This window comes from Sceloporus undulatus, chromosome 7, assembly GCF_019175285.1.
Source record: "Sceloporus undulatus isolate JIND9_A2432 ecotype Alabama chromosome 7, SceUnd_v1.1, whole genome shotgun sequence".
Classification (NCBI taxonomy): Eukaryota; Metazoa; Chordata; class Lepidosauria; order Squamata; family Phrynosomatidae; genus Sceloporus; species Sceloporus undulatus.
The window spans coordinates 32,811,221-32,823,438 of NC_056528.1; the positions used below are offsets into that span (position 1 = coordinate 32,811,221).

Here is a 12,218-nt window from a genome sequence, read left to right on the forward strand (position 1 = left end):
AGGGCGGAACTATTCCTCAACCTCTCCCATTCATAATTATCTATTTCCATAAATCAGTAAAAAAAGGTTCTGGGAGAAGCGTGTGCTTCATTAAGTGTTTAAAAACGTATCTCAAATTGTTATTAAAAAGAAGAAGAAGCTCAGAACCACCCACTTGGAAAGGGAATGCTTCTGCGCATGCGCAGCTTGCCTTTCTTATAGCAGCCGTCGAGCTTCGGAACCGATTCCACGCATGCGCGTCTCCCTTTACCAACGGGAACACTTCTGCGCATGCGCGCCCCCTCTTCTTTTTTTAAAATAGTAGATGGTTTACAGACACAGTCGCTACAAACCTCTTCCTCAGACGCGACGAGGAAAACAGTAAAGAATAATTATGGGTTAATAAAGAAGCGCGGGCGGGTGTCAAAACCCAATAAATTAATGCAGCTTGATATCGCTGCCATGGGATTCTAGGATTTGTAGTTCAAATGCTGCTATTGACCTCAGGAGAACGGGAGAAGGGAGCGAAAATGGTGTCCGAGCGGGCGTAGCCGCGCATGCGCAGTGCTGAGTCGCCGTCGTCGCGCATGCGCAGCGGCCTAAGGGGAGGAGCGGCCTAGTGCTGCCGTGAGGCGCCGCTGAGGGAGTTCGGCGGAGAAGCCGCGGCAGTGCCATCACCATGAGCCTCGGCGGCGGCAGCTCGGACCGGAACGAGGAGTTCCACCATCAGCTGCGGCTCCAGGAGCTCTACGGGAAGAAGAAGAAGAAGGAGGAGGAAGAGGAGGAAGAGGAAGAGGAGGAGGACGACGACGATAGGGACCCCTTCACATACACAGACCCGGCCGACGGGACCCAGTACGAGTGGGACCGCGAGAAGAGGGCCTGGTTCCCCAAGGTGAGCGGGGGGCGGGGCCTCGGGGCACGTGACGGAGGGAGGGAGGGGCGAGGGGAGGGGCTTGTTGCTATTGTGGCTTAGGGCCGCCCTCTCATGCCAAGACCTTCCCCTGTAGCTGAGAGAGTGTGACTTGCCATACCCTGAGGCTGAGAAATGTGACTTGGCATTGCTTGCCTCTGAGGCTGAGACAGTGTGACTTGTCACTGCCTTCCCCTTGAGGTTGAGATGATGTGACTTGGCATTGCTTGCCTCTGAGGCTGAGACAGTGTGACTTGCCATTATCTCCCCCCAGAGGCTGAGACAGTGTGACTTGACACTGCCTTCCCCTGGATCTGATACAGTGGGATTTGCCATTGCCTTCCTCAGTCCTCCAGTCCAACTCTGTGCTCAGCCTCTGCCAGACGTTGATCCTAGAACTGCGCTGGAGGAGCTACAAAGCCCAATGGAGCGCCCTCTAGGGATCTCTGGGTCCTTCAGTAGGACTTAGAGTTGGCCATGGAGCTGCACTGGAGGAGCCAGAGATTCCTAGAGAGAACATAGCAATAAGATGCGTGGATAATCGAATCCGTAAAAGCCAAAGCCACAAACGTAGACATTCCTAGAGGATATATGAATCAAAACCACAAATAATGTGTAGACTAACATTTCTAGACTCATCCATATGAGAGAGAGAGAGAGTGTGTGTGTGTGTGTGTGTGTGTGTATATATATATATATATATATAGTATGCTGTGATAAGTTTGTTTCTGAGCTGCTCTGCAGGACTCTTCGCTGCTAATAATAATAATAATAATAATAATAGCATTTAGGTAATATTTTAGGGTATTCGTACTGAAAAGTTTATTTGAAGACTGTCACAATGACAATCCACATGTAGGCTGTCTACATAACCTCAGCCCTCCGTGGATATTTATCCATGCCTGAAACTGGAATCCAGATCCAGTGCCAGCATTGTAGCCACACGACTGAGCTCTCAGATCCAGGTTACGCCGCTCTGCTACTGAATCCTTTATAAACACTGGCTCCTGAAAACATGGAGGCCCCTTTCGGCCAGGCGCTAGCTGACGTTTCGTGGTTGGTAATCAATGCAGGAGTTTTGCAGCGAGTTGCCTCCTGCTCCAAAGTGTTTATAGAGAGATAGCGTTACAGGAGAGTTGTTAACTGAGGATAAACGCACCACGCGAACCATGGATGACTTGATCTCCTAGGTATGCCCAGCTGCTGCAGTTTACAAAATGGCTTTCTCTGATATCCCCACAGCAGCATCCTGATACTCAGAGGTGGCATGTCTGTCCTTTCCTGCTGCTCCATAGCTTTAAAAATAGAACACAATCTGCATTATTTGCTTCACATGCTCCTTTCAGGCCTGGGCTGTTCACCTCATGTAGGAACTGAGGATGCATCTTTGATGTAGCCTTTGGACTGATATCCTTGTGTTCCTTCTCAGATCACCGAAGACTTCCTGGCAACGTACCACGCGAACTACGGCTTTTCCTCTGAAAATTCAGAAGACTCGTCTGCATCTGCTGCAAAGACTGACTCTAAACTTGCTCCAAAGCCGAAGGCAAAGGAGATCCAGCAGCCAAGAGACCCAAAAGCATCACAGCCAACAGATCCTAAACAAAAAGGAGAGAAAAGAAAACCTGACGCAGGCAAGGGCCCTCCTTGTGCATGGCTTAGAAGTAGAATCATAGAGGTGGAAGAGACCCCAAGGGCCCTGATCCAGTCCAACCCCATTCTGCCATGCAGGAACTCACAATGAAAGCATCCCCATTGACAGATGGCCATCCAGCCTCTGCTTAAAGACCTCCAAAGAAGGAGACTCCAAAGGAGGAGTCTGCTGATCAAGAAGAAATGGTTGGATCTTTGGAGCTGAGCATTATGCAGCTTCAGTAGTCATGTTACAGGGGACAGTCATAACAAAATTCTTGTAACCATCCATAAACCACTTTATTTGTTCCAAAGTTTGAAGGTTAAAGTATCAAATTACAGTTCGTATTTAGTGATTTTAAAAAAACCCAACAATCTTGTTAAACCTTGACAGATGTGACAGATGTAGGCTGCTCTTATGTTCCAGGTTAGACTGGTTGTCTGTTGAGCCCAGAGATTGGCAGTGGCTCTGAGGGTATCATGTGAACACTAGTCTGAAGAGCTGTCCTTTTTTTTCTAGCACTGTGACATTAACTAATCCTGATCTTCCCTTTAGGCTGGTTTCACGTTGAAGAACAGAAAAACACAAATGTATATGTAACAGGTGAGGAGCAGGCTTCTTAGCCTTTGCAGATTTATAAAACCATGGGACCGTACAGATAGGCCAAAATAAAGCTGCTTCTGGTCACTTTGGAGGTATGCTGTTTAAATGATGCATGCGTCCTAAGAATCTGGAAGCTGCACTAAAGCTGCGCTCCAGTCCTTAGAACTGGAGCATGGCTTTGGTGCAGCTTCTGTACTTTTAGGATGCATGCATCATTTAAACAGCATACCTCCAAAGTGACCCAAAGCAGCTTTATTTTGGCCTGTCTGTACGGGGCCCATGTTACATAATGTGTTGCACCTTTGCATTTAAGTGGGTCCTTCCTGGAATTGGAGTAAGAGGGAAATTTTGATGATGATTTTAGTAAAATTCAGCTGGCTGCAGCAGAGATGGAGAGGGAAAAGAGGCATAAACTGGCAGCAACAGGAAAATGGAAGGAGAACAGAAACAACAAAATTGCAATTTGAGAACTGAGTTACGCATAACTTAGATTTCAATAATGTACCTCACAATTGCAAAAATTAGTAAGGTAACGTGTTTGAATTTTGTAATTGTGTTCTCCGACTTCCACTCCTAGTATTTTTGTTAACTGAGTGTTGCCCTCTCTGTGTGTCTATTGAATGCTGACTGGATTCCTACTGAATTTTAGCTGTGTTAGATAAGCAACTGCTGAAACATTCTTGTCTGTCTAGTTAGAGAACTGGCTTATATAGATCAGTGACTTGGTCTGTCTAGCTCAGTAGTTTCTATATACATCGTGAGCAGTTATTTAGGACTTTTCCAAAGACTGACTTGCGCAAGCCAGTATGAATGAGCTGTGTCTCCAGTGCATTTTTTTGCAGTGCTGGTGGCAGGGTTGGTTACATGTTCACAAATTCGAAAGCTAAGACCTGATTTTGGTGTAACACAAAATGTGTCACAGTGTGACATAGGCAGCTAGTTGTTTTTCCAGAGCTAGTGAATTAAATTTATCCCCCAATCACGTTACAACACTAGTTAGAACATATTAGAACACATTAGAATTTTCTACTCCTATTTTCTGTTTAAAATCAATTTGTGGCATTGATTTCATTTGTGGTACTGCATGCATTTCTGTTTGTTCTCATTTATTTCTCCAGGTTTACCGCCAGACATTACAAAAGATGAGTTTGTACAGGTCATGTCGAAATGCGGCATCGTTATGCGCGATCCACAAACAGAGGAGCCTAAAATTAAACTCTACAAAGACAGAGAAGGGAATCTTAAAGGAGACGGGCTTTGCTGTTATTTAAAGGTCAGTTGCATGTTTCAGATATTACTATTTTTAATGATGCTTCGTATATTTGTTACTGATACACAAATATTTTATTCTGTTACTTGATGGGGGTTTTTTTCCCTGACCAGTAACAAGTTTCTTATTTGTAAATTATACTTCCTAACAAGCTACTCTATGATCTGGTGGAAGGTTGAATGATAAAACCTTTATTCCTCCTCTTCTCCCCGTTTTTAGAGAGAATCTGTTGAACTGGCATTAAAGTTATTGGATGAAAATGAAATTAGAGGCTACAAATTACATGTGGAAGTTGCACAGTTTCAGCTGAAGGGGGAATACGATGCCACCAAGAAGAGGAAGAAATGCAAAGACTACAAGAAGAAACTCTCTCAGCAACAGAAGTGGGTATTTATTTCTATAAACAACATTGGCTTTTTCATTATTTAATGTAAATAACAGTTTAAAGCATACAATTGTTTCTTTTATCAAAACAAACAAACAAAGAATAGTTTTTACACTGCAAAGCATACTTGAGCATTTGACAGTTCTGCATCTTTGTGTAAATGTCAGACTATGTTAATACTCAGTGCACAGTTTAGTGGAGCTGTATCAGTCTTCCATTTTCTCCAGGCTATTACTGCTTGATAGTCCAAACTCAGTTCCTCAGCAGCCTTGCTAAATATGCGCTTAGTTGATGTTGCCAGGTGCTTTTCTCGTAGGTGGTTTACAAAATAACCTGTCAGATCCATGTTGCTAGGAGTCTGCCTTGTTTGGAACAAAAATGACTGCCAGTGCTGAAAAACACGATTTGAGAAATGTCAAATTAATGTTTTTTTTCAACAAATACTTTTAGAAACTGAAGAGATCAGCCCCAACCTCTTACTATTGCTTCATTTCACTAGACTGCTGGATTGGAGGCCAGAGAAGAAAGAGGGTTCCGTTCGATTGCGGCACGAGCGGGTTATCATTATCCGGAACATGTTCCACCCAAAAGATTTTGAGGTAGGAAGCCCACTTCCTTCATCCAGTGGAGGAATCAATTAGATAAGAAATGCATATTGGTTCATTAGGATTTAAAAAATAAATCTTAACAGCAACTATAGTATGAAAATATTATAGGACAAGGTTTAAATGCTCTAGTGTGCTAGGGCTGTAGTACGCTGTTTTGCGCTTCCAAAGGGTTTTGTTGTATCATCACGGCTGCCATTTTGGGTGAATGGAAGTGATGACACCTCACTTCTGGTCATCTTTCAGGCCAGTTTGAGCTTTCTACAGCACCAAAAAAGGTTGTTTTTGGTTGTTTCCATGTGCCTTTATGGCTGAAAAAGTACATTTGGGGCTGAAATTTTTCAGGGCTTGCCAGGACCACCTTTGGGGAAGGTTGTTGGGGATCCCAAGGGCTATGTGTGGATCACCAGCTACATGACTCTTGTTTCTGTTTCAGGATATTTTATTTTTCTCTTAGCTGGAAATAGAGCTAGTAATCATACTTGTCCAAGCTACTTGGATTCTAATAGGCCATCCACACTGCAAAAATAATCCGGGTTGACACCACTTTAACTGCCATGACTCAGTGCTAAGGAATTCTGGAAATTGTAGCTTGTTGTGGCACCAGAGCGAGCATCTTTGGCAGAGAAGGCTAAATGTCTCACAAAACTACAGTTCCCAGAATCGCTTAGCACTGGGCCATGGCAGTTGAAGAGGTGTCAGACTAGATTATTTCTGCTGTGTGGATGGACTCCATGTCACTTTAACAAGAAGGTAATCTCATTAAAATTCCATCAATCTTGACCAAGGATTTTCTCACTTGGAGCCTTGCCATATATCTTTCTAAGCTTACATCTTCAATATTGAATATTGAAAAAAATTAGGGTTGGGAAAATATATTGTTGTCTGTCTGCCTCTTAGACTGCTTTGGGGAACATGGGAAACTTCTGGTTGAGGAACAGGATGTAATAATGTGTCTTTTTGCAGGAGGATCCATTAGTTCTAAATGAAATCAGAGAAGATCTTCGGTCAGAATGTGAAAAATTTGGACAAGTAAAAAAAGTCATTATATTTGATGTAGGTATTTGTTGCTCGGGCATAGATCAATCTAATCCTTATACTTTGGATACATGTAACACTGCTATTCTGTATTAATGTTTGCATTTTGGGGGGGGGGATCTGTGGTTTTAAAACAGTGGACCAAAACACACTGCAGAAATAATCCAGTTGGACACTGCTTTAATTGCCCTGACTCAGTGCGAGGGAATCTTGGGAATTGTAGTTTGTTGTGGCATCAGAGCACTCTGTTAGAGAAGGCATTTAGTCTCACAAAACTACAATTCCCACAATTCCGTAGCATTGAACCAGGACAGTGAAAGCAATGTGAAAATGGATTATTTCCGCGGTGTGCTTTTTGAAATAAATGGAGCTGTTGTTTTTGTAGCATTCCCTTCCATTGGGGTGGAAAATTACATGGAGACCAAGGACTGCTTTCACCCCTCTTCCCTCCTATGAGCTGCTTCCCCTTCCCCCCAAAGTGATCCCAAGTAGCTATATCTTCCTCTGAGATCTTCCCAAAATGGTGACTCATCCCTTCCTGCCACCATTTTGGGAAGAGCTCTGATTAAAATAAAGGTATAATGGAGGGGGGATTCTGTGTGTGTGGCTGGGGATGTTTTTGTACCTTTCCCCCCTTCTAATGTGGTTTCAGGGGGGGAAAGACCCAGAAAAAGCATAAAAATTAATACAGATTTGGGTGTTGAGTTTTTTGGAAGGGACCGGCTTTAAGTGTATGTAAAGCTGAAATGGGATGTGATAGTTAATGGGTTTCTTCTGCTTGCTTACAGAGACATCCAGACGGTGTTGCGTCTGTTTCATTTAAAGAGGCAGAGGAAGCCGATGCCTGCAAACAGGCACTGAGCGGGCGCTGGTTTGGTGGACGTCAGCTCAGTGTGGAAACATGGGATGGCGTCACAGATTATCAGGTATGTCTCTCTTTGTTTCATAAGGTACGGCCAGGGTGAGTTGATTTGAACTAAAGGGATTTAAACCTTTGATATAAGTCACAATTTAATTATCGTCAAGAAAGCCGAGTTCAATTATTGAGGTAAATAATGTGACCCTTCTGAAATTACTTGAGCACATCGTCACAAAGCTGATTAATTGTGAATTAATGTATTTGAGTAAATAGTGCAGTCTGCTCTGTTCTTCAGACAGACCTACTTATTCATGATCATTTGCTTCTGCCAAGCAGTTTTTGGTGGTGATGTTTCATTCTGGCAACTAGGCCTTGTGTTGCCGTGTGCATTTTACACCTGACCTGCTTTTTATTTTTTATTTTTAACACAGAAGAAGCCATGACAATGCTTTAAAATCAATTTTTCTGCACTCTGGCCATGTGTATACATGACGTATTTAGTGAAGTGTTACTGTCAGAAAATAGTACAGTCTCAGTTGTCAACCTATCCTAGAACAAAATCAAGAAAATCTCATGATTAGCATTGCCATAAGCCTGAAAGGACTTGAAAGCATACAACAACAACTGCAGTTTATATACACACACATGCAACTAGGTACACCAACAACACCATTAAAAGCCATTGCTTTTGAAAAAGGAAAGTTTTCACTTGGCAATGGAAGGGAGAGTAAGAACTGAGATATTCTGGCCTTCAAAAGCCTGGGAGGGTTCACCAAGAAGACCTTCTCTCTGTAGCCACTGAATGTGCCTTGAGAAGATGGGTAAGACTCAGGGGAGGATTTCCCTCTCACTTCTCACAGATCTTAGAGTTTGGGCAGGCTCATATAAGGAGATGCGGTCCTTCAAATATATATGGCCGAGCCATATGGGATTTTGCAGGTCATAATTAGTATATAACTGCACACACAAATCTGCTCATGTTTTATTCATTTGCTTCTCTGAGACATCTTTTTAGTTAATATGGGCATAAAATTTTGGAGTAGTTTGAAATCTAACCTTCGATCTGCTCCTGTACAGCTGTTTTTAAACTCTCCTGAGCTTAGATCAGTTACGGTTTCAGCAACCTTTTGTAATCTTTTTAAAATAAGTCTCATTGTCCTTCACCATAATGCTAATTTTTATGGTATTGGGTACAGTTGATGGTGAGGTTACACGGATGCTCTTGCAAAATGAATCTAATATAAAACATAGCTGTAAGTTTTGGGTATTAAACTTGTAAACAAAAAGAAGAAGAAGTTCTCCTCCCCCTTTGATAAAGCATTAACATGACTGTTGTATGTGAATGCAGGTTGAAGAGACCGCAAGAGAACGGGAAGAGAGGCTGAAAGGGTGGGAAGCCTTTATAGGTGATCCTAGTACAGTAATGCCAAAAACCGCATCCGATGCCGATTCTTCGGAAACTGGCAAACAACTGCCTGAAGGAGTTCAGCCATCTAAAGATAACGGTGCCTCTGAGGGTGGCATGAAAGATGAACCGGTGGAGAAGGAAGAGAACACAGAAGGTGCCAATGAAGACGTCACGGCATCCACAGACAGCAGTGTTGCAAGCAGTGACGAAGAGGCAGAGACATAATATTGCTAACTAACTCCTTTGTAAAAGCATGTATTTAGGATAACCTCTAGAGTTCTGTTATCCTGTGCTTTGGAACAACTACAGGCAGCATCAGAACGAATATATATATATATATTTCTTTAGATATATATATTCAAGTTGGCTGCTGTTTCAAGCTCTGTGTGTATGTGTCATAAGTTGTCACGAGCCCTGCTGAACTGACCAGCCGTCTTAAGTTGTAACTTTGCTTGGCAGTGTTCAAAATCCATCAGTGTAAGTGAAGTACAAACTTGGAGTTCCATAAACTGCACACTGACCTTTAGAAAATAGAAAGACGAATGCTTCCTCTCCCCCAGCCCCAGTATTTGATCTCCCTCTTGTCCCAATCTGCTTGTACTCTCCCTGTACGGTATCAAGTGTTATTCTCCTTGGACAAACCAAATTGTACTTGGATCAGCTGTTTTTTCCCTAATAATGGCCCTGTACAGATGGGCCTTTTAGTACATCCTGGCGACGGACTAGGGTTGCCTGGAGCATCCTTATTAGACGCTCCCTAACCCTAGTCTGTTGCCAGGATGTCAAAATGGTGGCGCCATTTTGATGTGATGGCCGCATCGCGTCCAACAGAGCTCCTTCCCGGAGGGAGGCTTGTTTCTGTGGCAACTAGATTGCCGCAGGAATGGCGCCGGGGGAAAGGGGCCCCAAGGACACCCCTTTTCGGGACCAGAGAGGAGTGGCATTTTGCCCCTACTCCCTGGTCCCGAAAATTGCCGTATTGGGGCATTTGGGCTGCCGCTGTGGCTGCCCTGGCCCCGATCTGTGGCGCAAAGGGGAGACTGCAATCCGCCCCAAATTGATCTGTATCCTGCCAATAAGTCTTTGAAAGCAAGAGAACATTGACAATACAATCCTATATTGTCAAGTGTAGCATAAGAGGTCTGCCTGTGGGGCTCCACTACATCTCCTCTATCACCACACATGAGTCACCAATATGTTTTGGTGAGTTGCTCTCATTCTTCCATGGCCATCTTGTTGTTAGCGGAGAGCATGGGGTATTGGAGAAATATCTGGCTGTATTCCTGTATCCAGTCACAAACCAAGGTTTCTTCTGCCAAGATCTATTGGGGTCCTCCAGAAATCTCAGCAGATGATGGCATGAGTCCACTTTGGCTACAAGGATATAGCCAGACATTTCTCTGTCCCTTCCTCTCTAGCAATGGAATGGCAGTGGTTGGAGGCCATTGCAACCCAGTAGGGAGCCCTGGTGGGGTTTGGATGTTGCAGAAGTTGTGGAAGAAAATACCAACCTCTACAAAGATGGGGGGAAAGGCCTACACAACTATGAGATGGGTTTACACCTGTGTATGTCACCAACAAGTTGCCAACCTGAATGTGTTTGTTGAGGGCTGGGTGGAAAATAAAACAATGTCACACTGTAGTTAAAGATGAGTGAGGTCTTCTGAAGGTGCCAACCATATAGCTAGAGTCCCCACCACCCCATTTGTAAGTTTATGCTGAGAGACACTTGGTGTGGAATGGGGAAAAAATTGTAAAGATTAATCTTTGTTTTTAAATTTTTGTTTTGATGGATTTCTTTGGGAAACATGCAGAGAGCTTGTGTGGTGAAAGTGTGATCCCCCCCCCCTGCTGGTATTTCTTGCATTCAAATGTAATTAGGTTCACGAGTTTGTTAGGAATGAAGTCTGTATGGAATCTGTTCTTTTATACTTGGATTGACTACAAGAGATTGTATGAATAAAATTGTTTTGAGATCTAATCTCAATTTGTGGCTCAGATTTCTAAATACAGGGGGACAGATTTATAAAGATTAAACATTTGGCAGTAGTGAATGTTGATTCCCCCCCCCCCCCACTTTCTTTTAAGGAGGTTATCTAAATTCTCCTGAACTTATTTTCTACCACCTTTAACCACTTACCTCTGTTAGGGACTGACTCTTTGGTATATCATAGTTGCAAGCGGAAACCATGATGGGTCTGACTACTCTGACATTGTATATTGCACATATTACATATGCAATGCAATATACTCTGGCAATGTATATTGTATATATTACAACTAGGACCTGACTCTTTGGTATATCATAGTTGCAGCCGGAAACCACGATAGGTCAAGAGCCTGGTGAAACTTTTGTCTTTTGAACTACAGCTCCCAGAATCCCCCAGCTAAAATGGTAGCATGGATTTTGGAACTTATACCCACCAAAAAGTTTATCTAAGTTCTGATTTGTTATGACAAGAATTGCCATTGTTGAGCCTCTTCTCTCACTGAGGAGATTCAGAGCTTTGATTTTGTTTAATGTGGAGAAGCATAATTTGCCCTCAAACTGGAGTATCCTAATGATAGTTTAGTCCCTTTATACAGTTTAGTCCTTTTATGTGTAGAGTTTATATACAGACTTTTGTGCAAACCATCAATGGCTGTTGCCTTCTGGGCGCAGCAAGATAAAAATTGCAGCAACTATAGGACCATAGCATTAATTTCCTGCATAAGCAAAATTATGCTCAAATTCTGCAACTTTGGTGGGTTACAGACCGCCATTTCGGACGTCCTCAGGACGTCCCAGTTTGAAAAAGGGGCGTCTCTTCTAGACGCCCCTACTCCTGTTACGGACAGAGTCCGTAACAAATGGCAGTGGCTGTTCCACACAGCCGCCGCCATTTTGACGTAGCAGACGCTGTGCGTCCGCACGTCGCGCGGCGGAAGTGACGCTGCGAGTGCGCGACTAGCACCTCGCAGCGTCTCTTCCGGGCTGCAAGAAGGAGTACGATTTTTCGCGCTTCTTGGCAGCATCTGGGAACCGCACCGTTTGGCTGCTGCGGTTCCCAGATGCTGCAACCGCTGGCGGCGGCAGACCGCCGCTTCTCGGCTGTCTGTAACGCACCTTTGACTCTAGTCATACATAGAAAGAGAAATCTCAGAGGTGCAAGTGGTGTTCAGGAAAGGAAGATGCACTAGGGACCACATTGCAAACAAAATGTCTAATGGAGCACACCAAGGAATTCCAGAAGAAATTCAGCATGTGCTTTTATAGAGTAGCAAAGCCTTTGCATAGTACATGAAAAGCTATGGCTGCCTCTTAAAGACATGGGAGTGCCACTACATTTGATAGTCCTGCTGACGAATCTGTATTTAGGTAAGAGGCAACTGGAGAAACAGAATGGTTCCCAGTTGGCAAGGCTACGACTTGTTCAACTTGTATGCAGAAAATATACAAAGAGTACGCTTAAACTCAGAAAAAGGAGGAATCAAAATAGGAGGGAGGAATATTGACAATCTTAAAAGAATGCAGATGATACCGTA

At 43.6% G+C, this 12,218-nt stretch overlaps 1 protein-coding gene across 1 annotated transcript; it reads left to right on the forward strand.

The window, feature by feature from the left end:
• The first annotated feature begins 558 nt into the window (after positions 1-558).
• HTATSF1 (HIV-1 Tat specific factor 1) lies at positions 559-10,674 on the forward strand. The gene is made up of 9 exons (XM_042479667.1): positions 559-874; positions 2,322-2,526; positions 3,081-3,128; positions 4,247-4,401; positions 4,618-4,781; positions 5,283-5,382; positions 6,355-6,444; positions 7,215-7,352; positions 8,634-10,674. The coding sequence occupies exons 1-9, from the start codon at positions 659-661 to the stop codon at positions 8,916-8,918; spliced, it is 1,401 nt and encodes a 466-aa protein (XP_042335601.1). The 5' UTR covers positions 559-658; the 3' UTR covers positions 8,919-10,674.
• The last annotated feature ends 1,544 nt before the right edge of the window (positions 10,675-12,218 follow it).